This window comes from Microcaecilia unicolor, chromosome 5 (genome assembly GCF_901765095.1).
Source record: "Microcaecilia unicolor chromosome 5, aMicUni1.1, whole genome shotgun sequence".
In the NCBI taxonomy this organism is placed as follows: Eukaryota; Metazoa; Chordata; class Amphibia; order Gymnophiona; family Siphonopidae; genus Microcaecilia; species Microcaecilia unicolor.
The window spans coordinates 326,920,494-326,947,581 of NC_044035.1; the positions used below are offsets into that span (position 1 = coordinate 326,920,494).

The following is a 27,088-nucleotide window of genomic DNA, read 5'->3' on the forward strand; positions in this document are numbered from 1 at the left end:
GAGGTCTCCAACGCCGGTGTCGGCTGCCACCCAGATCGACTCCCATCAACATCGCTGGAGGAAGCTTCATCGACGCCGGCATGGGATTCAACTTCTCGGCATCGCCATCGAGGAAATGGTTCCTCGGCGTCGAGGCAGGCCCGGTTTTGGACTGCAGTTAAGGAACTTTTGTCCGATTACCCATGAGGATGCCTCATGGGATGAAGGACAAGATCCCAGGTATTTCTCTTCTGAGGAGTCTTGTGGTCTTCCCTCTGATCCTACTCCTTCTCCAAAAAGGAAGCTTTCTCCCCTGGAGAGTCTTTCTTTCTCTTCATTTGTCAGGGAAATGTCTCTGGCTATTCCTTTCCCTGTGGTATCGGAGGATGAGCCCGGGACTGAGATGCTTGAGGTCCTTGACTATCCTTCGCCACCTAAGGAGTCATCCACGGTTCTTTTGCATAATGTCCTTAAGGAGACACTTCTAAGGAACTGGATGAAACAGCTAAGTATTTATTTATTTTATTTTTATTATTTTTATTACATTTGTACCCCGCGCTTTCCCACTCATGGCAGGCTCAATGCGGCTTACATAGGGCAATGGAGGGTTAAGTGAATTGCCCAGAATCCCACCATCTCCAAAAAAGCTGAGTCCCAATATTGGATTCACGGAGAACCTGAGTTGATGAAGTCGCAGTTACCTCACGACTCTATGGTTGTGGATTCTGCTCTCAAGAGTTCTAGAGATTTTGCCTCGGCGCCCCTGGGGCGAGAATCTAGAACCCTGGATTCTTTTGGGAGAAAGGCCTATCAGTTCTCTATGCTCATGGCCAAGATTCAATCCTACCAGCTCTACACGAGCATTCACTTGAGGAACACGGTGAAGCAATTGGCAGACTTGGTTGATAAGCTCGCTCCGGAGCAGGCCAAGCCTTTTCAGGAGGTGGTCAGGCAGCAGAAGGCGTGTTGTAAATTCCTGTCCAGGGGTGCTTACGATTCTTTTGATGTTGCATCCAGATCCGCTGCCCAAGGTATAGTGATGCGCAGACTCTCCTGGCTATGTGCCTCTGACCTGGACAATCGAGTCCAGCAGCGGATGTCCCTTGCCGGGAGGATGTTTTTGGCAAGAAAGTCGAGCAGGTGGTCGATCAGATCATGCAGCGGGAAACCGCTATGGATAATCTCTCCCGCCGGGCGCCTTCTGCCTCCACCTCAACTGGTAGACGTTTTTTTCTGGGGAAGGAAGAAAGCTCCTTATGTCTATAATAGGCGTAGGTACAATCCTCCTTCTCGACAGCCTTCTCAGGTTCATCCCCAGCGCGCTCGTTCACGTCAACAGCGTGCGCCAAGGCAGGCCCCTGTGGCTCCCCAGCAAAAGCAAGGGACAGGCTTTTGACTGGCTCCAGCTGAGCATAGCCGCCATAAGTGTCCATGCCGGATGATCTGCCGGTTGGAGGAAGGTTAAAATTTTTTCACCAACGGTAGCCTCTCATAACCTCCGATTGGTGGGTTCTTCAAATAGTCCAGCTAGGATACTCCCTCAATTTGATCGCCACATCTCCAAATTGCCCACTGGGAGCTCAGTCCTTCAGCTTCCAGCACAGGCAGGTACTTGCAGAGAAACTCTCTGCCCTTCTCAGCGCCAGTGCGGTCGAGCCCGTTCCACCAGGGCAAGAAGGGCTGGGATTCTATTCCAGGTACTTCCTTGTGCAAAAGAAAACAGGGGGGATGCGTCCCATCCTACACCTAAGGGCCCTGAACAAATTCCTTGTCCGAGAAAAGTTCAGGATGGTTTCCTTGGGTACCGTTCTTCCCATGATTCAGCAGAAAGATTGGCTATTCTCTCTGGACTTAAAGGATGCTTATACTCACATCCCAATACTTTCCAGCTCACAGGACGTATCTTTGATTCCGTCTGGGAACGCAACACTTCTAGTATTGTGTGCTGCCCTTTGGTCTGGCGTCTGCACCAGGGTCTTTACAAAATGCCTGGCAGTAGTTGCAGCGTCGCAACTCAGACTGGGAGTGCATGTATTCCCTTATCTCGACGATTGGCTGGTGAAGAACACTTCAGAGGCAGGAGCTCTACAGTCCATGCAGATGACTATTCAACTCCTGCAGCTACTAGGGTTTGTTTTAAATTACCCAAAGTCCCATCTTCTTCCAGTTCAAAAACTAGAATTCATAGGAGCTCTGCTGAACTCTCAGACGGCTCACGCCTATTTTCCCGAGACGAGAGCAGACAATCTTCTGTCTCTAGTTTCCATGGCCAGAGCGTCTCAGCAGATCTCAGCTCGGCAGATGTTGAGACTTCTAGGCCATATGGCCTCCACAGTTCGTGACACCCATGGCCCGTATTCACATGAGATCAGCTCAATGGACCCTAGCTTCCCAGTGGTATCAAGCTGCAGGGGATCTAGAGGATGCAATCCAGCTGTCTACCAGTTTTCACAATTCCCTTCAATGGTGGACAATTTGATCCAATTTGACCTTGGGGTATCCATTTCAAATTCCTCAGCCACAAAAATTGCTGCCAACTGATGCATCCCTCCTGGGGTGGGGAGCTCATGTCGATGAGCATCACACTCAAGGAGTTTGGTCTCTCCAGGAAAAAGGTCTTCAGATCAATCTCCTGGAGTTGCGAGCGGTCTGGAACGCTCTAAGGGCTTTCAGGGATCGGCTGTCCAATCAAATCATTCAAATTCAGACAGACAATCAGGTTGCGATGTACTATATCAACAAGCAGGGGGGGTACCGGATCTTGCCCCCTGTGTCAGAAAGCCGTCCTGATGTGGCTTTGGGCTCGCCGTCACGGCATGGTTCTTCAAGCCACGTATCTGACAGGCGTAAACAACAGTCTGGCCGACAGGTGGAGCAGGATAATGCAACCTCACGAGTGGTCACTGAACATGGGCGTAGTCCGCAAGATCTTCCGAGTGTGGGGCACCCCCTCGGTGGATCTTTTTGCCTCTCAGATCAATCACAAGGTCCCTCAGTTCTGTTCCAGACTTCAAGCCCACAACAGACTAGCATCGGATGCTTTTCTCCATTGGGGGAAGGGCCTTCTGTACGCATATCCTCCCGTACCTCTGGTGGGGAAGACTTTGCTGAAAATCAAGCAAGACCGCGGAACCATGATTCTGATTGCTCCCTTCTGGCCACGTCAGATTTGGTTCCCTCTTCTTCTGGAGTTGTCCTCCGAAGAACCATGGAGATTGGAGTGTTTTCCAACCCTCATAACTCAGAACGAGATGGCGCTTCTGCATCCCAACCTCCAGTCTCTGGCTCTCACGGCCTGGATGTTGAGAGCGTAGAATTTGCTTCCTTGGGTCTCTCTGAGGGTGTCTCCTGGGTTTTGTACTCACCCTAAGTTCTTGCCAAAGGTGGTGTCGGAGTTCCATCTGAACCAGTCAATTATCTTGCCAACATTTTTTCCCCGTCCTCATACCTGCCCTGCTGAACGTCTGTTGCACACCTTGGATTGCAAGAGAGCATTGGCCTTTTACATGGAGCAGGCAAGTCCCTTCAGACAGTCCGCCCAAATGTTTGTTTCTTTTGATCCCAACAGAAGGGGAGTCGCTGTCGGGAAACACACCATCTCTAATTGGCTAGCAGATTGCATTTCCTTCACTTATGCCCAAGCTGGGCTGACTCTTGAGGGTCATGTCACGGCTCATAGTATTAGAGCCATGGCAGCGTCGGTGGCCCACTTGAAGTCAGCCACTGTAGAAGAGATTTGCAAGGCTGCAACGTGGTCATCAATCCACACATTCACATCTCACTACTGCCGTCAGCAGGATACCCGATGCGACAGTCGGTTTGGGCAGTCGGTACTGCAGAATCTGTTCGGGGTTTAGAATCCAACTCCACCCCCCCAGGCCCATTTTATTCTGTTCCAGGCTGCACTCTCAATTAGATGTTCTAGTTCGTAGGTCAATCTATGTTATATCCTCGCCATTGCGAGGCCCAATTGACCTCTTTGTTGTTTTGAGTGAGCCTGGGTGCTAGGGATACCCCAGTCGTGAGAACAAGCAGCCTGCTTGTCCTCGGAGAAAGTGAAGATACATACCTGTAGCAGGTGTTCTCCAAGGACAGCAGGCTGATTGTTCTCACATACCTGCCCACCTCCCCTTTTGGAGTTGTCTTTCTCCTTGTTTTTGCTTTCTTATTTAACTGATCGGGGCTCTCGCGCGACGGGCAGGAAGATGGTCGCGCCGCGCGCTCGAAGGCTCTAGCAAACATTTGTTGCTATGGAAGATTTCCGTTCCTGCGGCCACTGTGGATGCCGACCCAGTCATGAGAACAATCAGCCTGCTGTCTTTGGAGAAAACCTGCTACAGGTATGTATCTTCGCTATTCTGTCAGGAAGAATGGGCAAACATGCACTTTCCTGCTGGGCAAGGCTGGTAGATGTTTATCCTGAATGACTCATGGCTTTTAATGCTTGGTAGAAGCCTCTTTTTAAAGCAGTGAATCAAAGGCTGTGAAGATTTAATGCAATCCAAAAGTTTTGGTCTCTTATTTACTTTTTGAATATTTCTATAATTGTTCTTTCACACTAAAAGTACAGAATATGTCCTGTAGACCAATGAAATACACTTTTACTTTAATGTACTTTGGACTGTATATTTTAGACAGCAAAATGCAAAAATTTGCAAGGATGTCAGGACTCGTAGAAAACACTGGGATTCTTAGGTTGTGATTCTCTTCTTCTCTTGTAAAGAGACTGTCTTGTTCCTTGAACTGTCTTGCTCTTAGCACACCATTTCACTAAGCATTTCTAATATCTAAATTTCACTTTTATTTTTCAACAGTTAGTCCATGAGAAAGAATTGGTAGCAGAAGACGAGCAAGTGTTTCTTATGAAACAACAGGTATGAACAGGAATGTGCTTGTGTGCTTGAGGCATCCTTAGCACAATGTATCTTGACTGACACGAAAGATTTTGATGTACAAATAAAGTCTACTGTAGGTGTTTCCTAAGACAGGAGTTACTCATGAAAATCCAGGCCTACAAAGAGGAGAATTGCAATCAATCTTCATGAGGTCTGACCTCTACTCATTAATTTGCACTGCCGGGCCAATGGATTGACAATGTGATATGAAACATAATGTCATCTTTGTACTATTCTTTTTATACCCATAGCAATTTTGTACACAATCCAAAGTCATACTGCTTTATGTGTGTGAAAATTGGGACTCCTTAAAAGGGTGGTTGTCTTTTCTGCTGTTCAGTTCTGATCGCCATATCTCAAAAAAGTTATTGTGGAATTAGAAAAGGTTCAAAGAAATGTGACCAAAATGATAAAGGGGATGGAACTCCTCCCATATGAGGAAAGGCTAAAGAGGTATTTCTCTGTCCCCTGAGGGCTGACAAGTTTTTAATCTAGAACACAAGCAGGTTTTACATGCATGCTTGTTTGGTGCTTTGAGTGAAAACAAGAAAATGATTCAGGAAGAAAATGTTGGGAAATAATTATGGTGTTTCTTTTCAGTCTATGTTATTACCCTTAGTTTCACTAATTTGCTTTTGTCCAGTCTGCAAAATTCCTTCACTCATTGTTCACCCTGCCAAATCCAGAGAGGATCTGTGAAGTGTACCTGGGAAAATCTGTCTCAGTTATGTACTGCATGTTTGCACATTGTGCATTAGAAGGTGTGGTGTTCTATAAGTGTGTCAGATTTTGTTAAACCTTTCTACAGCTGTACATTTTCCAAGGAAATGGGCAGGTGCAATTATTTTAATTTACACATTTAAGTGATTAAACCCTGTGTGTGAACAATTTGTTATGTGCTGGTTTTTGGAGCTTTTTTGCCCTCTACTGGAGCTTTAAGTACATAAGTATTGCCATACTGGGAAAGGCCAAAGGTCCATCGAGCCCAGCATCCTGTTTCCAACAGTGGCCAATCCAGGTCACAAATACCTGGCAAAATCCCAAAAATGTACAAAATATTTTATACTGCTTACCCCAGAAATAGTGGATTTTCCTCAGTCCATTTAATAATGGTCTATGGACTTTTCCTTTAGCAGTACCAGTACTATTATATAGGAGCACACTTCATATAAAGCATAGGTTTTAAAAAATGTATTCCTGAAACTCAGTAGGTTCTGTGAATTATTTTTCTCTACAAAACTTACAAAACAATGTTCTTAATGTTGCTATACAGAAGTCCGTACTTATCATCTAGTACAGGTACAAATCACTTGTCAGATAAGCATACCTTTTCATGCACAACACAAAGTTCTTTATATTACATTCTGCAATTTTATGCTATTAAAAGTTAGAATATTCGATTGTTAGATTGTCTTCTCGTAGTACATTATCATCATGACTGGTATTGCTCATCTTAGGAGTGGAGTAGCTTAATGGATAGAGTAGCAGGTTGAGAACTAGGGAAGTCCAGTTCAAATCCCACTGTGGCTCTTTGTAATCTTGGCAAAGTCACGTAAGCCTTTATTGCCTTGGGCACAGACTTAGATTGTAAACCCTCCAGGGATAGCAAAATACCTACTGTGCCTGAAATTAACTCGCCTTGAGGTACAACTGGAAAAGGCGTGAATCAAATCCAAAATACTCTTCTCTGTGCTCCCCTCCCCCCGCACCGTCCTGTTAGAGCTGTGGTGGGAAACTTTTATACGTAGGGAGCCTCATGTCTGTACTATCCTTAGCAGGCCACACACATATGCCATATAATCCACTGCCATCAAAACTCAATGTGATAAGTGAATGAACATAAATTCTCAGAATGATCTCTTACCATGTTTGTCTTTCCAAGCAGTTGCTAACACTGTCAGTCAAGTCTTATCCCATTGTAGTATTCTTCGATGGTTCCAGTGACAGACAAAGCTACTTCCCATAGCCTTGCAGGCCGTATAAAATTCAGTGGCATGCTGCATATTACCAACACCTGTGTTAGAAGTATGCCACACTGAACAGAGACGGACCATTTTCTTCTGAGCCTGTGATCTAGTTAAGACAGACAAGACATGCAGACAAAATAATAGTCTTTGAGTGAGTTGTTTGAAAAATAGATTATGTTTAGGTACTGGGCTCCATGGCAGTGACACTCAGTATGGTCTCTTGGGCCCAGGTGCACATGCGTCCTCTAGAGCAGACCTTGTTGTCTCGTTGGTCTCCCCTGTCCCAGGACTGTGAGCACTGCCTTCCCTGGACTTGGTGGGCAAGATCCAACATGGAGTGGTAGCTCCATCTGTTGCATCTCTGCAAGGGCAACCTATTGTCCACTCTTCCGTGGGTGTGGTGGTGACGGATGCAAACCTATCCGATTGGGGAGCTTGCTGCCTCGATCGCAGTGCCCAGTGCCTCTGATCTTCAACGGAGTTGGCCTGGCCAATCAATCTTCTAGAGCTTTTGTTGGTTCGCCTGGCGTTGCTGGCATTCTAGGACCTTCTAGTTGGCAAGCTGGTCAGAATTCTTTCAAACAATCTTACGACCATGGCTTACATCAACAAGCAGGGAGGCACTCAGTGCCAATTTGGTGCTGGAGTCATGGCTGCTGCTTTTCTGAGTGGTGGCTCATGTGCATCAGATTTCAGCAGTGCACATTATGGGCTCTCTCCAAAATGTCCCGGTTCTTCAGCTGAAGGAGGAAGTACGGGTCAGACGGGATCAATGCGCTCCTCTGGCCATGGCCAGAAGGGGATCTGCTGTATGTGTTCTCTCCATGGCCCATGCTCGGGAGGGTCCTTCACAGGATTCTTTGCCATCCGGGGCGGGTGATCCTCATTGTTCTGGATTGGCCACGGAGGCCTTGGTATGTGGATCTGGTTCACCTCTTAGTGGCTTACCCGTTCCGTCTTCTGCTTCGCTCGGATCTGCTCGTGGAGGGCCCAATTCAGATGGAGGATCCATTCCCCTTTGGTCTTACGGCTTTTCTCTTGAGAAGTCGTGGCTGAGGCGGAAGGGCTACTCTGAGGCTGTCATTGCGACTCTGCTGCATGCCTAGAAGCGGATGACCTCTTCTGCTTATGCTGGAGTCTGGAAACTCTTTGAGATTTGGTGTTCTGCCTGTATGGTGTCTTCCTTTGGGGTGTCTCTGCCTCATATCTTGGCTTTCTTGCAGGACAGGATCAAGAAAAGTCTGTTCTTCAACATTCTTCGGGTTCGGGTGGCAGCCTTGGCTTGTTACTATGGTTGACTGCAGAGGTCTTCCCTGGCAGCTCACCCTGACGTATGTTTTCTGAAGGGGGTTAATGGTCTTAAGCCTCTTCTTTCCCCTCTGCGTTCTGAGTGGGAATCCCTGGTGCTCCGGCCGCTTCAGCGGCCATAATTTGAGCTGCTCCACAAGGCTACTGTTAAGGATCTGACCCTGAAGGCTATTTTTTCTGGTGGCTGTCTCATCTGCCCGGCATATGTCTGAGCTGCAGGCTCTGTACTGCCAACATCTGTTTCTGAGGTTCACTGAGTGGGGTGTGACTGCACAGGGTTCCTTCCGAAGGTGGTTTCTTCTTTATCTGAATCAGCCATTGTTCCTTCTTTTTCCACAGAATTTTATCGCATGGATTTTGACTCCCTGCATTAGCTGGATGTTCAAGCAGGTGTGTACAGCATAAGGTAACCCGGAAGAGCCCCCGAGATGTAAGATGTCCCCCAGGGGTCAGATATCAGCTTGAGTTCCTTTCCTTGTTCCCGGATTCACTTCTTAGGGGCAGGAGGATTTGTAGCACAATAATACAACACACAAGTGTGGCTTGGCAAAAGGTATTTTATCTAGAAGTCAGCACAGCGCTTAGGGTAGAAAGATAATACAGCAGTGCTTTGGTGTGTCTCGGGGTCTGCCTGATGCCTTTTAATGAATGAGAGACCATGTGGATATGGAATGGATGCAGGTGGGAGTGCGCTTCTCTGTCTTTGTCCCTCTCTGGGGTTTTAAACACTGAGGGCAATATGCACTAAAAAATTGTTAAAGCCCTTCCCTTACCGATTCCCTTAGCAAATCGGTAAGGAACGGGCATGCATCAAGGAATAGGAATTTTAATGAGCTGCTCGTAGCTCACTTGCATTCTATATTCCATCGTTAAACAGTCGGCCGGTCGAGCATGTGCAGAGCCAAGCGTTATGCTGCTCCCCCCTGCATTGAAATGACAGCTTCCTGCAGCCCCGCCTCCCCGCCATCCTCCGCCGCTCCCCCCTCCACCCGCCCCCCTCCGTCTGCCACCAGGCCGGGCCCTCACAAGTACGTAAGTAACTTTGGTCAGACGAGGGCGGGCCAGGGAGGAAAGGAGGGAAGTCCGAATGGAAGCGATCAGCTGTTGCTTGCTGCAGCGCCATCACACGGAGGTGAGAGGTGCTGTGAGGGCCCTGCCCGGTGGAGGGGGGAGCGGTGGCGACCTCAGGGGGGGGCAGGGGTTCGGAGGATGGTGGGGAGGCCGGGGCTGCGGGAAACTGTCATTTCAATGCAGGGGGGAGCGGCAGCGGCGACTCCCTCGGGGGGGGGGGGGGGGGGGCTGAGCTAAACGCGCTGTGAGAGACTTCCAGGTCTCTCAGCTGAGTGAAGCATGTCCATAAAGGACGGCCCTGACGAGCACTTTTTTCCCCAATTTTTTTTTTTTTTACATTTATAGATGTTTTTCAATCCCACGCAGCCCCAACGACAGGTAAAGACCTCTCATTAGATTTTCCAGCATTAAGGCAATCGGAAAAGGTTAGTGCATCTCATTACAATAGGGTTTCTACACAATTTGCTCATCTGCATTCCGTTTTCGTTAGCTGCTACTGTCGTCGGAAAATGGCTAGGAGAAGTCTTTAGTGCGTGCCAGGGTTTACTACTTGCTCGTTAATGGCTCGTTAAGTTTAGTGCATCTGGCCCTGAATTCTTTTCTCACACACAGGGCTATGATATAATTTGGTTTGCTTTGTTCCTATGTCTCCTGATTCACCAAAGAAGTGTGAATTCCTGTGAATTAGCACAGTGATATATTTCTTTTGTTTTCCTGTTCAGATTCTGGTCTGTTTTATTGCTTGGAAGCACAGGTGTTTGGAGACATCCTGACTTTCACTGACATCCCCAGGGAATCAGACTATGATGGGAGGAGGAAATGTCAGAGCTGCTCTCCAAGAGGTCTTAGGCTGTGCAGCTTCAGTATCTTCAGGTTACCAGTGATTTCCAGCAGTCTGATCACTTGTTTGTTCTCTGGGCTGGTTGCAGCAGAGAGAGGGCGCTGACCATTGCTCGCTTGATTTGGGAGACTATTTCTTCTGCTTACCTTCTTTCCGGCAAACAGCCACCATTGTCTCTCTGGCCCCATTGACCAGGGCCCTGGCCTCGTCCTGGGCAGAAACTCAGGATGACATCATGTTGCTGCACACTTTCGTGAAGCATTATTGGCTGGATATTGCGGCATGGTCAGAGGCATCATTTGGGGCTGCTGTTCTCTTCAGGGGTCTCTGGCTCTCGCTCTGTTTGAGGACTGCTTTGCTACAGCCCTCAAGTATCTGGATTCATCCTCTGCTGATGACAAGGAAAAGTTATGCCTTACCTAGCAGATGAATCCAGAGCCCCATCCCTGTTGATTTCTCTGTTTGAGCTTTTTTTGCGGGGTCCTAGGTTTATTGCAGACTGTTCATTCGTTTCCTTGGATTCTGCGATATAGGAGAAGTTCTCGGCTGCTGTTCCTGCTTTCTGCTTTGTTATGAGACATACTGTCTTCCAGGAGCATACCGTCCTATATGAGGCATATTTCAGTTCATTGTTCTCTGTCTCCATTGTTACTATGTTACAAGTATCTGGATTCATCCGCTGTGAATAAAGGAAAGAAAATTATCTGGTAAGGCATAATTTTTCCATATGTATGTATGTGCACACGTGCACGTAAATGTCAGAATTCCACCTCAGCCCTGTTCTGTATATTCATGTATCTTATATGGTGCGTATCTTACAAATAGGCTTATACATCGGTGTAAATGTGGGTTTTGCCAATGCCCCATGTATAACTTATAAGATATAACTTATTTGCATATCTTGCATTTATTTACACCAGCTGATATAAAAATTACCCTCCGTTTGTTTTCTCTGACTTATGTCCATATTCCGTGTAAGCATATGCAGTGAGTATAAACTTTCATATTGTCTTTACAGTCTCATCTTGCCAAGCAGCCAGCTACGCCTACAAGAGCATCAGTAAGTACTGCTGTATTGTTCTGCTTGTTTTCAGTTTGAATAGCAAGTAAGTATACTTCTGGTATATCAGGAATCATAAGCAAATGACATTTTAAATGGACACTGGCAAAATTAGAATGTTTGAAGAGACCTAGTATTTTATATCATTTTACCACTGTATGGGTGGGATGGGGGCCAGGGGTTGTGTGCTAATTGCCAGCTAGTCAGTCGTCCTCCGTCATTTTGTAAATCTTTTTAACTGCTCTATAAAGGATGATGAAAGCAGAACATCACACATAAGGGAATTGATCACGGTAGAAGCTTTGAGGAGTTTTACCATTTGTATGTCTCCTCTTAAAGCTTCTGTTTTTACTTTTATTTCATTTGTGAGATAGTAACAGCCTGGGGATAACCTGTCTTGCTCAGCTTATCTCAATTTGCTCCCATTTGAGCACCTTTGCTGCTGGGCAGCTGTAAATTATCATCAGTCATTCCTATTTCATTCTGTTTTTGATCAAATTAAACTTTGATTAAAAAAGTAACTTTAACCCTAGCGATCGTCAATCAGCATCAAATCCATTTTAATTTAAAGGAGGTCAGTTATGTAGCTATTTTAATTGGCTGATTTCATAAAGCATTTGCATGCTGAAATGAATAAAAAGTTTAAGCAACTGTCAACTGGGCACATTTAGGCCATATCTGGTGGTTGTGTAGGAAGGTGAGGGCTTTTTGGAAAGCGGTCCAGGGAAGGCTACAACTGTGGGTAGGATCTACTAACCCATGGGACCCAGCAATATTTCTGTTTAATAGGACTATATTAGGGATGACTGTGGCAGGGAGGGCTCTGGCAAAACACTGTCTATGTGCAGGACGTTTGGTCATTGCCTGCTCCTGGAAACAAAGTAGTAGCCCCTCGATAATCAAGTGGTGGCAGCTATTGGAGTACGTTGCTGAGCGGGAGAGGCTTTTGGCGAAAGAGAAGAAAGCTTTGGCTAAATGGGATCAGATTTGGGCTCCCTTTCTGTCGGTAGTAGTGCAGAAGTCGTAGGTTATGTTATGGCAAATAAAATAAGAGCTATGTTTGAACGATGTGGGGGGGGGTAGGGTGAAGGGAATGTTTATGCTATATATTAGGAGCCTTTTGTATACATATTTTTCTTTGAAAATCATAAAAAATATAACTGAGAAGTATCTGGTTGAATGTGAGGAATCCTGCTTTGGTAGGTTTCCCGATGACAATGAATCTAACTGTTTAGCAATGTTCATATGTACTGATTTTTATAATGTATATTTGCTGGATTCATTTAATAAAAATTCTGGTTTAAAATTAAAAATAAAAAAAAAAAAAAAAAGTTTAAGCAACTGTTACCATTCATTATTAAAGCTGGAGGTACACTGGGCTTAAGTTTTCTATATCGGAATATAGAAAACATTTATTTAACATAAGAAAACATTTATTTAACATAACCTAATAACATTATAATGAGTCAAGTCCTGACAACCACAAACTTGATGGTACCAGCCAGCTACTTGATGGCCTACACTATTGCTAGATTATTATAGAAGTCTTTGTTGTTGTTGAAGATGGTGTAGTCACAGAGTAAGCTATGGATCAGCTTTTGTTTTAACCCATCTAATGTCTTTGATAAATAATGGCAACAGGAGAGAGGGAATCAAAAGTGCAGTGAACAAAACACAGTAGAAAAAATGCACAATGGGCCCCAAGAATTAATGTGGAGGACCCACATTTATTAGAGGACCTGACTTAGGCCATGAATCAGTAATGTGCCTGAGTCAGGAATCAACTTTATAAATGTTCTAGAGCGTATGAAATTATTGAACTTAAGTCAAGTGATGTAATCCAATGTGTACAGGTAAATTCAGGAAATGTACTCGATTCGGTCGCAGCCTGAGAGACGTTTTGCATGAGTGTGAGCTAGATAGGAAGGAACCAGAGTGACCTTCCTACACAGTTTACAAGCATGCACAGCATGTCTTGGGCTGCAGTTGAATCGAGCATTTATTAGTATACATTGGTCATATCACCGAAACACAACCCATGTTGGGCCTTCTAATAGAATTAGCTCCTCCACAGCAGTTCTTGGAACCCGTTGTGCTTTTTGCCTGCTGTGCACTGATAAATAATGGGACATATTTGAATGAAAAGGTGAATAACTTGTTCTCTTATATTGGTTGTTAATGCTTATTTAGCCGAGGGAAGGGGGTGTGTGTCTTAGTGATTGCTACTTAAAACTTCTGATAGTTTACTTTGATAGCTTCATAAACCCACTACAGGAAAATTCCATTTGCCAGGAAATTGTAAAATAGTAAACAAATGTCAGTGTATAAACAAGAAGTTTGAGTGGTACCTAGGTATACTTTTGCTGTGATTAATTGGAGGTGTGCAGTAACTTTGGTCTTTTTGATACATCACTGCGTATTTTGCTCCAGTCACTTTGTGCTGTCTTAGTACAAATGCCTTTTGTAGGCTGCTTATGAAATCTGGAATTGAAAAAGCCTCATCTCATAGAAAGTCTGTTGGTTAAGTGAGGTCACGGACTTTGTGAATACCTTGATTTGGATATTTATTGAAAAAAAAGTTGGATATCTTGTCTTGTTTTCCCACAGGAATCTCCAGCCAGAGCTCCTACAGGATCTCCAAGAACAGGCCGAACTGGTCCCAACAACGTACCTAGTGCCTCCCCAATTGGATCTGTTAAGAAACCAGATCCAAACATTAAAAGTGGGTGTTCATTTTTTTCTGTAATGAAAGAGAGACTTTGGTCGTCTTTTCAGTTCAGTTAGTATTAGTTAGTTGAATATTTTATTCTGTGATTATCATAAGTGATATAAACCAACATGGTTGATATTTTTATTACAACCCAAATTTCTGCTTGTTATACTACAATAGATCTAAAACCGATGTGTGTATACTGATTAACAAAGGGCTGCTAGGATGTAATACCTCATATAGGTCAGCAGAGGTCTCCAGTGCCAGACAAGAGATTATCCTTAAATGGCAAATCTTTCCAAAGTGTTTTTAAAGAAACTTACCTCATATGTGCCACATTTCCTGTGTTGTGTTGTCACGTGGGACCTCAATCTTAGATTTTCCACAGAGCTGTACGAACTGCTTTTTGCTGTATTAAATGTATGCCATATGTGTACTCCTTCCTTTTAGTTCTTCTAATTAGGCTTTTCTGCTGTTTTTTGAAGTTTTCCCTTTCACATTTGCCTCCTAATACCTTTTTTGCGTGTTTTGCAACTTGACTGGGCTTACTTTGAAAATCAAATCAGTTGATGTTGCTGTGAATATTTTTTTTCCAATGATATGTTGCAGAGGAAAGCCCCCAGTTTCTTTAAGAAAGACATGCTGTGCAACAGAACCATATCTGGTGCATATACATATTTTGGTGCCAGCAATGCATGGGACTTGATTATGAACCCTCTTCACATGTTAGAAAGGGGGCTTCAGGTCAAAGAAGTGCGAAAAAGAGAGGTGCATTGGTTTGTGTTTGATCCATCATGAGACAACACATCAGTCCTTTTGGGTCCAGAAGTTACACCAGGTTCTGGGGATGCATATGGGAGCAATAATGGGTGAAGGCACGGGGGCACAGGAGAGAGAGAGAATGGGTGAAGGCACAGGGGGGCACAAGAGAGAGAGAAAGGGAATGGGTGAAGGCACAGGGGGGCACAGGAGAGAGGGAGAATGAGTGAAGACAGGGGGGGGGGGGGGCACAAGAGACCTGCATATTATATACAGGTACTTATTTGTACCTGGGGCAATAGAGAGTTAAGTGACTTGCCCAGAGTCACAATCACAAGGAGCTGCCTGTGCCTGCAGTGGGAATCGAACCCAGTTCCCCAGGACCAAAGTCCACCACACTAACCACTAGGCCAATCCTAGTGGTTCCTAGTGGGGAACCATGATGCACATAGCCTGTTACTGCCCAAGGCAAGTATAGGGTCATGCACTTGGGTCACAGAGCCCAGAGAGAATGGTACAGTATAGGGGGTGAAGAGCTGTGTATGAAAGAAGAGCGGGGCTTGGGGGTGATTGTGTCTAATGACCTTAAGGTGGCCAAACGGGTAGAAAAGGCAACACTCAAAGCCAGAGGGATGACCAGCAGGAAAAAAAAGAGGTGATAGTTCCCTTGTACAAGTCTCTGGTGAGGCCCCATTTAGAATATTGTTTGCAGTTCTGGAGACTGCACTTGCGGAAAGATATAAACAAGATGGAGTCGGTCCGTAGGATGGCTACAAAATTAGTCAGCTGTCTCAATCATAATACATATAGGGACTGGCTCATGAACCTCAACATATATACGCCTGGAGAGAGGGGATGTGATAAAGATGTTTAAATACCTTAGTGGTGTTAATGTACAGGAAGTGAGTCTTTTTCAAATGAAGGAAACCTCTGGAATGAGAGGGCATAAGATAAAATTAAGAGGAAATAGGATTAGAACAAGTCTGAGGAAATACTTTTTCATGGAAAAGGGGGGTGGATACATGGAATGGCCTCCCGGTGGAGGTCGTGGAGACGAAGACTGTCGGAGTTTAAGAAGACGTGGGACAGACACGTGGGATCTCTTAGGAAAAGGAGGAGTTAGTGGTTACCGAGGATGAGCAGACTGGATGAGCCTTAAGGCCCTTATCTACCGTCATGTTTCTATGTTGTGGAGTGGAGGAGAGTGGCCTAGTAGTTAGAGCACCAGTCTTGACATCCAGAGGTGGCCAGTTCAAATCCCACTGCTGCTCCTTGTGATCTTGGGCAAGTCACTTAACCTTCCATTGCCTTAGGTACAAAATTAGATTGTGAGCCCTCCAGGGACAGAAATACCCAGTGTATCTGAATGTAACTCACGTTAAGCTACTACTGAAAAAGGTGTGAGCAAAAAATCCAAATAAATATGTTTCTAGTTCCTGCCATCAGAATTCCTATAAGACCGGAGTGTTCTCCGATACTGATTGTGCAAGAACAGGGCACCCTGTTGCATCCCTACATTGAGTCCCTAGCTCTCACAGCTTGAATGTTGAAAGGGAGGCATTGTCTTCCCTGTACTTCCCTGACAGTGTCTCACAGGTCTTCCTAGCTACCAGGAAGAATTCCACTAAGAAGACATATTGTTTTAAATGGAAGAGGTCTGCCATCTGTTGTGGACCCTAAGCTACAGATCCCGTGAATGTGCCCTACTCAAAAATTGCTTTACTGCCTTCTGTGTTTGTCAGAGGCAGGTCTCAAGACCAACTCTGTAAAGGTATATGTTAGTGCAATGGAGCTTCCCATCATCACATAGAGGGTAAACCCATCTTTGTAGAGCTTTTAGTTGTTCATGCATGGCTTGCTACATACGAAACTTCCCATCAAGCCTTCTGCAGTGTCACAGGACCTCAATGTTGTTCTTACCCATCTGAAGAAAACTCCTGAGCCACTAGATAACTGCCACTTGAAGTACCTAACCTGGAAGGTCTTATTTTTGGTGGCAGTTACTTCAGCACAGTGAGCTTCAGGCCCTAGTAACTAATCCACCTTATTGTAAGGGTTTTTTTTTTTTTTTTTTTTTTTTGTTTCAATAATTTTTATTGTCAAACAACAGAATAAACATTACTTCCTTAATTCACAGTAGACATTTGACTATTTCTTCTTTGATACACAATTCTATACTTCTCTCACTTTACACCTTCTCTTTTGTCCATCAACTGTAAATCTATAATTGAACATTGACAAACTTTAATTTTTCATTTCCCCCCCCCCCCTACCCCTACCCCTCCCCCCCACCCCCCCATCAAACGCCTATTACTAACTCACTTGGGTCATTGCTCTAATATGTGTCCAGAGTTCATCTTGCCTGTTATAAATTCCCAACCGTTTATCAGTTAATTTCTCCATCTCCTCAATTAGAGAAAGTTTTAGAGTCCAGTCTTGCTCTGTTGGTGCCGCTTGCTGTTTCCACAACCGAGCAATGACACTCTTTGCAGCTGTCAAGCACATCCTCTTCAAACGTCTTTGCCATTTGACTCCTCGTCTGTTCCCCAGGCCCAGCAGGCACCATTGAGGCTCACACAAAAAGTTTTTGCCTGTATGGGCAGTTATCTTTGCCGTTATAGATTGCCAATACATTTGTAATTTCCCACAGGACCACCAGATATGCAAAAAAGTTCCCACATCTGTTGAACATCTCCAACAATACTGGGAGGCCCCTGGAAACATCATATGTAGTCTATATGGGGTAAAATACCATCTCGAGAGCACCTTGAAGGCGTTTTCTTTCAATAACACGCATGTTGATGCTTTATTGACCTCCGAGATAATGGCCTTCCATTCATGAACTGTCAATTCCTTTTCCAAATCTCTTTCCCATTTAGTCATATATAAACATTTTTCAAAACTCCCTCCCCTTATAAATTTATATAACCGGGATATAACTCCCTTCATTGTTCCCAGTGAGCCCCACATGTTTTCTAAGACTTCATAGTCCTCTGGATCGTTTCTCAACCATCCTTGTGTGTAAATGTAATGTTGGACCTGTAAGTAGAAGAATCTGTCCCTGTCCATAACCCCATAGTCTTCCTTGAGTTCTGTGAACAATCTCATTTTCCCATCTTCCAATAAATCTCGAAACCTCAATATGCCCCTCTCAGCCCACCTCTTTGCTACCGGATTTCCCAACCCCACTCTAAAAGTAGGTTCCCCTTGAATATACGCGTATGTAGATGTTTTTCTAGTTTTCCAGAAGCGTGTCCTAAGGGAACCCCATAGTGCCAACAAGTGCCCAACAAACGGATTGGTAGTAAGCCTGCCAATAGTAGGATAAGCAGAAGATGCCCATATTACTGACTGCAGGCTATGCTGCTGCACCATCTCCTGATCCATGTGTGCCACCACCGACCATTTCTCCTGACCCCACAGGGATATAAGTTTCATTTGTGCTGCCCAGTAATACCATTCGAGGTTTGGAACCCCTCTCCCACCCAACTCTGTCGAACGCCAGAGCAGCTTCCTGCTAAGCCTGGGGGCCTTGCCTCCCCAAACAAACTTCACTATAGCCTGTTGTAGGGTTCTCAGTTCCCTCCCAGGGATTGCTACCGGTAATGTTTGAAACAAGAACAAAAGTCTGGGCAATACGTTCATCCTAATCGATGCTATCCTGCCCCACCATGACAACCACTTTCCCGTCCAACCCTCCATGTCTTTGCGTATTTGCCGGAATAACGGTATATAATTTAGCTGATATATCTGAGAAATCTGAGCTGGTATTTGGACTCCTAAATATTTAATTTTATCCCTCCTTAATTTAAAAGGAAAGTTTCGAGAGAGCTCCTCCATCCTAGGTTGTGCTATGGATACCCCAATCATGTCAGATTTATCATAGTTTATCTGAAAACCCGAGAGCCTACCAAACTCCTTCAGTTCTGCCATCAATATAGGAAGATGCAGCCCCGGGTTATTTACAAAAAATAAGACATCATCAGCAAATAATGCCAATTTGTGTTCAGAGCCACCTATCATTATTCCTGGAATGTCAACCGATTCACGCACCCTCTGAGCTAAGGGCTCAATCGAGAGTGCGAACAGTAACGGTGACAGCGGACACCCCTGTCTGGTACCCCGTTCAATCTGGAAAACAGATGTATACCCCCCATTTACTTTGATTCTTGCCACTGGTTTCTCATATAGTCGTTGTATCCATCCTATCAAACCCTGGCCAAACCCTAGATGTTCTAGAACTTCCCATAGATAAGGCCAGTCCACCCTGTCAAACGCTTTATCTGCGTCCGTACTCAAAAGGGCCACTGGAATCCCCCTCTGTTGGGCTACCCACATAACATGTAAGGTGCGTCTAATATTATCCGCTACCTGCCGCCCCATGACAAACCCTGATTGATCAGTATGAATCAATGAAGGCAGGACCTTTCCTAACCGATCAGCAACTACTTTAGATAAAATCTTAATATCTAGATTTATTAATGATATGGGGCGATAGGAGGCACATACCGCCGGGTCTCTACCTGGTTTCAAAAGCACGGAGATCCCCGCTTCATGCATACTCCCCGGCAATGATTGGCCAGCCAGGCATGCATTCCCAACCCTCAACAACATGGGCCCCACCTCCCCTACAAAAGTCTTATAAAACCGAGCAGAATACCCATCCAGGCCGGGCGCCTTCCCTCCCTGGAGACCCTTAATCACCCTTTGGATCTCTTCAAGGCGAAATGGGGCCTCTAACTGATTGCGTTCCAAACTTGATAACCTTGGGAGATGCAGCTTTCCTAAACCCCTCCTGATTTCTTCCCCCCCTGCCCCCCTCTCACTGCTGTATAACTTCTGATAAAATTTTTCAAACTGATCCCTGATTTCTCCATCTCTATAGTACATCTTATCGCCCGCCCCTTTTATTTTTGTTATTGTGTGGCTCCTTTGTCTCTGCCTCAAAAGATGAGCCAACATCCGTCCAGATTTGTTTCCAAATTCATAAAACTTCTGTTGGAGTCTTGTATGTAAAAACTCCACGTGTTCCACCTGCAGTTTCTCTAATTCTGCTCTACACTGTCTTAATTCTTTCAGGACTATCCCAGAGCCTCCCTCTTGGTGACAACATTCTAATTTCACTAATCGTGCCCGGAGGTCCAACTCCCTCTTCTCTCGTAGCCTCTTTTTCCGGGCTCCCCATTTGATGAAGTGACCCCTCACCACTGCCTTTAGGGCATCCCACAATGTGCCATCCAAAACCTCGCCAGTGTCATTCACCAACATATAATTCTGAATGACCCGGCGAATGTCATCCCGCACCCCACTATCCCCAAGAATCAATTCGTTTAATCTCCAGAAGAGTTGGCGCCTTTCCTCAGTCAAACCTTTGAGCTCAAGCTCCACGGGGGCATGGTCAGAGGTGGAAATGGACCCAACATGTGAATCAACCACCTGATCCCACAACTGGCGGCTACACCATACCATATCGATTCTTGTGTAAGTATTCTGAGAATGAGAAAAGAAGGTATAGGACCGCTGGCCTGGGTGTCTCAGCCTCCATACATCCACTAAGTCTAAGTCAGAGACAAGTGATTTTAACTGTGTACAGTGTGCTGAGGACTTATCCATCAGCCCCTTTGAATGATCCATTAATGTCATGCTAGTATTAAAGTCCCCACCCAGGACCATCCCCCCTTTCTGGAACTGGGAGAGCTCCTTATGAATCCGAGTAAAAAATTCTCCTTGTCCTGAGTTGGGGGCGTATATATTTACTATGGTCACCTCCTTGCCATACAGCTGACCCCTAATCGCCAGGCACCTTCCCAAAGTATCCCTATATGTTTCTTCTATGACCAGTGGGATGTGTCTACGGATGTAAATCACTAATCCTCCCACCTTGCCCCCTCTAGCATCACAGTGTGAGATACAGTCGCTGTACCCCCTATGTTTAAGTAGGTGTAAATCCCTCTTCTGAATGTGTGTTTCCTGCAATAATATAATATCCCACTTAAGTTTCTGCAATTCTCTATGTATCAAATTTCTCTTCTGTGGAGAGTTCATACCATTAACATTCCATGACCCAATGTGAAGACCCTTGATCCCCTTCCCTCCCCCCCCTCTCCCCCCCTGCTGGGCTGAGCCATTAGCCGCCAGCCGCTAGTAATGAGGAAATCACTCCCCGCCGGAGCTCATCGCCCTCTTCCCCCCAACAACATTTCCCGGTCCCCTCCCCCCATATTTCACAGATTTTACTGAGTTCCCAGAACCCTTTCAAACAATAAATAGACATCCTGTAACAACTCCAGAACAATCCCCCCAACTGCATATCATCTTTTTCTTAACAAAACCCCATGAAACCTTTGAGGTAACTGAAATCCTGAGTATCTCTCGTGTCCATTCAAGGTACTTTCTCCTCTGTTGATAGCTGTGAAGTATTCTCTCTTCGTGGGCGCACTTTATGCCAGGATGACTCTTTTTTTATCTTTGCTGTTATACTTGATCTCCCCTCCGAAGCTGCCGGAGGCAGATTTGTATATCCCAGCTCTGTAAGTACCTTCCAAGCCTCTCCCAGCGTAACCACTCGTCTGGTGATACCTTCCGCTGTAAACTGGAGGCCAAAAGGGAAGATCCATCTATATCTGAAATTAGACTGCTGGAGATATGTGGTTAAGTCTTTGAATTCTCTATGCCTCTGAAGAGTGCCCAGCGCTAAGTCTTGAAACACCAGAATTTTTTTATTGTCCCAGAGTAACTCCCCCTGGGATCTGGCTTTCTTCCAGATCTTGTCTTTGATAGTATAGTCTTTAAAGCATACAACAATGTCCCTGGGTTGCTGGTCTCTCCTGGGCCCCAGACTTCGATGTACCCGATCAAATCTTATTTCAGACTCCTCCATATTAGTCTGCCCCTCAGAATTTATATCCAATATTCTGGCACAAATTTCACGAATCACCTGTGCACAGTCTTTATTCTGGTCCGTTTCCGGAACCCCTTTGAATCTCAAATTATTCCTTCTGGAGCGATTTTCCAGATCTTCCACCTCTAATTGCAATTTTGCTTTTTCAGCTTGCACGATCGTGAGAGCAGTACGCAGGCCCTCCATTTCTCCCTCCACGTGCTCCAGCCCTTCTTCCACCTGCTCCACCCGTCCTCCAATCTCTCTCACCTCTTTTTGGATATCTGTGACCGCCTCACGGATAGTTTTCCGAACCGCCGACATTTCAGCCTTTAAGGCTTTAAACCACCTCGCTACCTCTTGTTTAGTCAGCTCGGTATCACTTTCTAGTTGATCTGTTGGGTCCTCCGTTTCGGAGCCAGAATCCGCGGCGGCCATTTTGTTGTGAGCTTTCTGCTGGGAGCGGCTCGTGTTCGCCGCCTCGTTTTTCTGTGCCGTGGCGAACTTGAATTTTTCCAGCCGCTTTCGTGTCGCCATTACTTCTCTATATCTTTCACCTCAAAACCACCAATCTCGGGGGTTAGGGAACCAGGAAATAGCGCTTATTTCTTCACTGCCCCGACGGAGCTCTGGATTCAGGCTTCCATCCCCGACGGTGACGTCACTTCCTCTCCTGCTGGGTTATCTTTAAAAATTGGGTTTTTTTTTTTTTTTAATTTTTGTGCACCCATCTGAAGTTTCTTCCTAAAGTTCTGTCAGAGTTCCACTTGAACCAGTCAGTATTATTCCAACCTGTTTTCTAAACCTTATACTCGCAAGGATGAAAGTGCACTGCAGGAAGGGAGTCTTGGCTTTCTACTTGGAGTGTACCAAAGCCCATAGAAAGTGTACCCAGTGTTTTGTTTCTTTTGTTCCAGACAGTATGGGAGCTGCCATTGCTTTTCATTTGGCTAACAGATTGCATTTCCTTCAGTTATTTCCAGGCTGGGCTGCCTCTAGAGAGCCAGATTATGACTCATAATGTCAAAGCCATGGCAGTGTCAGTAGCCCAACTGAGATGAACCTCAGTAGAGACATGTAGAACTGTAAATTGGACCTCTGTCCATACTTTCATATTTCACCACTGCCTAGAACAGGTTTCCCAGTGCTATTTGGCAAGACAGCCTTCCAGAGTCTATTTAGGGTTTATAATTCAACTCTATCCCCCTGCCCCCCCCCCTTTTTTTTTTCAAGTTCCGGCCAGGCTGCCTGCCTGCCTATTCCCCCCCCCCCCCCCCCCCGCCCCCAAAAAGTAAATATGGCCCAGTTTGGCAATTCTTATGTTCACTTTCAATCTATCGTGCTATTATAGTTACAAGCTGGAGCCCTTCCTCTCATTATTTTGAGATTCATGATGGGAATTCTTCATATCCAGTTACTAATTCAGAGGACTCCTGTGCAATGGGACCTTAATGTCATCCTTTCATCTCTCATGAAAAAGTCCATAATAATGCTTTTTGAAGAATTTTACCTGAATGACAGGTAAAAGATGCAGTACTCTATACCTTCATCACCTATGAACTTTATATCCAACTTTATAATTATATATAGTAGTAGTCTGCATTCATTCTAAATTCCTGCCAGAGGTAGTCATGCCCTTTCATCTCGGTGAAGAAATGATGCTTTTGTAGTTTAGGATAAGAGAAGTCCTTACACACTGTAGACTGTAAATGAGTTTTATTTGGAAGGGACAGAATCTTATCAAAAAGTCTATGCAGCTATTTGATCCCAAACAACTTAGTATTCTAGTAGCAAAACAGAGCCTAGCTAATTGTCATAAGCAGTCTGACTACTGTAGCTCTTTTGATATCTGATTCACTGAAGAACATATGTTCCTTTCATCATACCTTCACTTCACATTACTGCCTGGACCATTCAATAATCACAGAAATGCTTCAGTCAAGCAGTGTGAATAGCGTAACTGTAGTGTTTATCTGATCTGATTGGGCCACTCCTAATGATGGAGAGAGAATTTTTAAAGTAGAGCAGTCCTGAGGTTTGGATTCATCTACTTGTGACTGTTTTTTCTGTTAAGCAACTTTATATGCAGCTTGTTATCTGTCACAGCTGTTTTCCGTAGACAAAGAATTAATTGGTTATGCAATCCCTCCCAGCTCCCCAAGTGTTGCAGTCTTCCTTGAGCTATGGTGCTAACTGAGGAGACCACTTCACGTAGGAAAAGCAATGCGTTCTGAGATCTTTACACTAGTTCTGAGCTGTGAAACAGTTGTCATTATCACTTTTTATCCCGCTGTTTGTTAAGCTGCTAAGTTACAGGTGAGCAACTTAGCAGCATTTCCAGGTTACCTTCATTTAAAAAAAGGTTTTTAAGAAAAAAAGATTGATTGATTGTCAGGCTGATGGTACGCCCTTATGTTCTTCCCTTTTTGTGTTAAAGGCAATCTGTAGCTTGGGAGTTCCAGATGTGAGGACTTGTCATTCTCCTTGTTTTAGGAGAAAACTGAAGTACTTACCTGTAGCTGGTGTTCTCAGAGGACAAGCAGGCATAATATTCTCACATGGGTGACATCAACCACGAAACCTGGTGCGGACACTGCCAAGTGCACAGTCACTTTAAATCTTTGAGGCAGTACCCCCAATGTGCATGCATGGGTGCCTTCCTGCCTGACACTCGAGTGCGGGACCAGCAGTCTGTCCGTTTTCTACGGAGAAGAGAGGTTGTTGGGGGTTTTTTTTTAAATCGCCTCCGCATGTCAAACATTTGCCTTTTTGGTGCCTTCCCTTTTTGGGGATATTTTTTCTTCATATTATTCTTTTTTTTTTTTTTTTTTTTCTGCGTTAAGTTGTTTAATTTATTTATTTTTTTCGTCTGTTTTTTCGGTTTTCTACCTTTGGGACTTCAGAGCTCATCTTTTGACTGGGAAGAGTCGACCAATTTTTGGGAACACAACTACTCAAGGCTTCTAGCATTTGCTTCAAAAGTGAAATATCTCCCCACTAATAGTCGTAATAATAATATAGACTGAACTCATATAGTGTTAAGTCAGAGGAGGAAAAATCCTCAGAAGCATACTGGAGCACTCGCTTGTGCTTCCCAGTTTTCAGGCATTGACAAAAAAAACCCCCATAACATTATTGTACTGTTCCAAAATGTATTGTTAGAATGAAGTGTCTGAAAATAATCTGTGTCAAAAAAAGCTTGAGTTCATAGACTTATCTTGCACAGTTTGACTCAAATGCAGTCAGATTTCTATAGCTCTTTGCCAGTGCAAAAGTGCAAAGTTCCCTTTTGTTACTATTCGATTCTCTATCTCCAGATCTTCTAGCAAGGGATATGCTAGCCATAAATTGGACTTGGCTCTTCCTCTATGCCCATTTGCCCATCCCTCAAATAGCAAAAACTCTGTACGAGTTTCAAGCAAAGATTTTGCTGCCTGAGGCAGAATAATCAGTAGCTTAAGTTTTATAGCATTGCATTGAGTAAAAAGTAAACCAAGATGGTTTCAAACTGAAACTGAGTAGTAATGGTTCACCCTCTGCTTAATCTCTTAGTGGTTCAAACTTTCACCTGTGACTTCTCCAAAACCTAATACCTTTTAATTTTGTAGGTAGCAGATTATGACTTAACTCAGATACATCATTCATATAACACATTGTAATATAACTGAATCAGAACCTTATTTGCAATTGATTAGAAATGGTTTTATTTGTGATGTTATCAGGAATCCATTGTCACCTTACAGTATAAATAGAAATTGGTTTAGTTTGACATTTTCATCGTAGGCCAAAGATGCCTGCTTCGTCGCCAGTCACAAGAAAACCAAAAATGGTGATGGTTAATTTTAATAGTGAAAGAAGTGATGTGCTCATCAAGCAAAGGCACTGATTCCATTCCTGCAGTAGCAGTAATCTGCTGGTAAAATTAACATCAGTTGAGCATTTTGAGAAGCATTTGTTTCATATTTAGTCCAAATAAATATTTATAGTGGTAATGCATAATAAAATCTGAAAAAATAAACCTTTGAGTGATTCAAAGTCAATCTTATTTGGTTTTTTTTTGTTTGTTTGTTTCTAGATGCTGCTGCAAGTGAAGGTGTGTTGGCTAGTTTCTTTAACAGCTTGTTGAGTAAAAAGACTGGCTCTCCTGGAAGTCCAGGAGCTGGAGCAGTGCCCACCACAGCCAAGAAGTCTGGTATGTAAAAATAAATAACACTTCAAAGTTTCACACGGATTTGACTCATTTTCAAAACACATAGGCTTACAAAGTTAAAATAGGTTACATAGAGGGGCATTTTTGATATGACGTCTAAGGCCAACTTTAGATGTTTTGCTAAAAACGTCCAAAATCCAAGTAGGAAATAAAGCCACTTTCAAAACAGAAAAAAAATCTTTTTTTTTTTTTTTTTTGAAATGGCTATTTATTTTATTTACTAGGATTTATTTACCATCTTTTTGAAAGAATTCACTCAAGGTGGTGCTAGATGTTTTTGTGCTCTGTGTGTTATCTTTTGGTCCCTTTTTGAAAAAAAGTCCAAGTGAAAAAACGCACAAAATCAAGCCATTAGGATGTAGGAGGAACCAGCATTCTTAATAGATTGTCCACACAAACATCACAGGAGCGCAATGGAGCACTCTAGGGGGCACTGCAGTGGACGTCAAATAAATGCTCCCAGGTACACATATCATCATTGCTTCCTTATCTTGTCTGCTGAGCCCCCCAGAACCCACTACTCCCCCAAAACATCACTACAGTAGCCCTTATGGGTGAAGGGGAAGCCTATATGTGGGTACAGTGGAATATTGGTAAGTTTTGGAGGCTCACAGTTTCCACCAGAAGTTGTGGGAGGTATGAGCAACTAAGCGTATTCAATATATTGCGCCTAAATCTAGGTGCCGCTTATAGAATACACTTAGGCAGAAATGTTTTCCTCGTGGATTTTTTAAGCGCCATATATAGAATCTGGCCCATAATGTGTACAGTGCTGTGTACATCTAGTAGCACTATAGAAATAAGTAGTGGTAGTAATAGTGCTAGTAGCCTGCTTTGTGGCTGTGCTAGCTACTCAACCCTCTTTTCTGGAGGCTTATTATCAGCGTTTGCTAACTTCTGGGTTTCGTTTGTTTTCACTATTCTTAATGTTTCTCTGCTGTGGTGGCCTTGACTTAATGAGGGGGTCCGATGTAACCTTTGGCTGAGAGTGTCAAGCCCTACTTGTGTTTCACTGCTCTCTGTTCATTTGGGGGGCATTTTTGTCCTGATAGAAATCTGCAAAATGGACACAGTAGGGGTTTTATCTGGCTCCAGGCAGGATAGTCCTTTTTTATCCTTGGAACGGGTGATTTTTTAGTTAATCACGCTGTCCCGTTTTTTTTGTTTTTTTACAAAAAGCGCCGGAAGAGTGGCCTTTTTGCCTTCGGCTTCCTAATCTAGCACCAAACTTAGGGGTCCTTTTACTAAGTTGCTGTAAAATGTGGCTTGCGATATTGTAGGCGGGGGTTTTGGACGCGCGTAGAAATATTTTTCAGCGCACGTAATGGATGTGCATCAAAATCAATTTTGCCATGCATCCATTTTGGGTGTCTGACCTTACCGCCAGCCATAGACCTAGTGGTAAGAA

The 27,088-nt window shown here is 44.3% G+C and overlaps 1 protein-coding gene across 1 annotated transcript in view; it reads left to right on the plus strand.

Annotated features, from left to right (window-relative positions):
* The window catches only part of DYNC1LI2 (dynein cytoplasmic 1 light intermediate chain 2), a 102,336-nt gene that overhangs the window by 64,679 nt on the left and 10,569 nt on the right, over window positions 1–27,088 (plus strand). Inside the window, exons 9-12 of the mRNA XM_030204486.1 lie at window positions 4,794–4,853; window positions 11,080–11,121; window positions 13,729–13,843; window positions 25,546–25,662. Coding sequence (XP_030060346.1) covers window positions 4,794–4,853; window positions 11,080–11,121; window positions 13,729–13,843; window positions 25,546–25,662 — 334 coding nt within the window. The remainder of the gene's footprint in view (window positions 1–4,793; window positions 4,854–11,079; window positions 11,122–13,728; window positions 13,844–25,545; window positions 25,663–27,088) is intronic.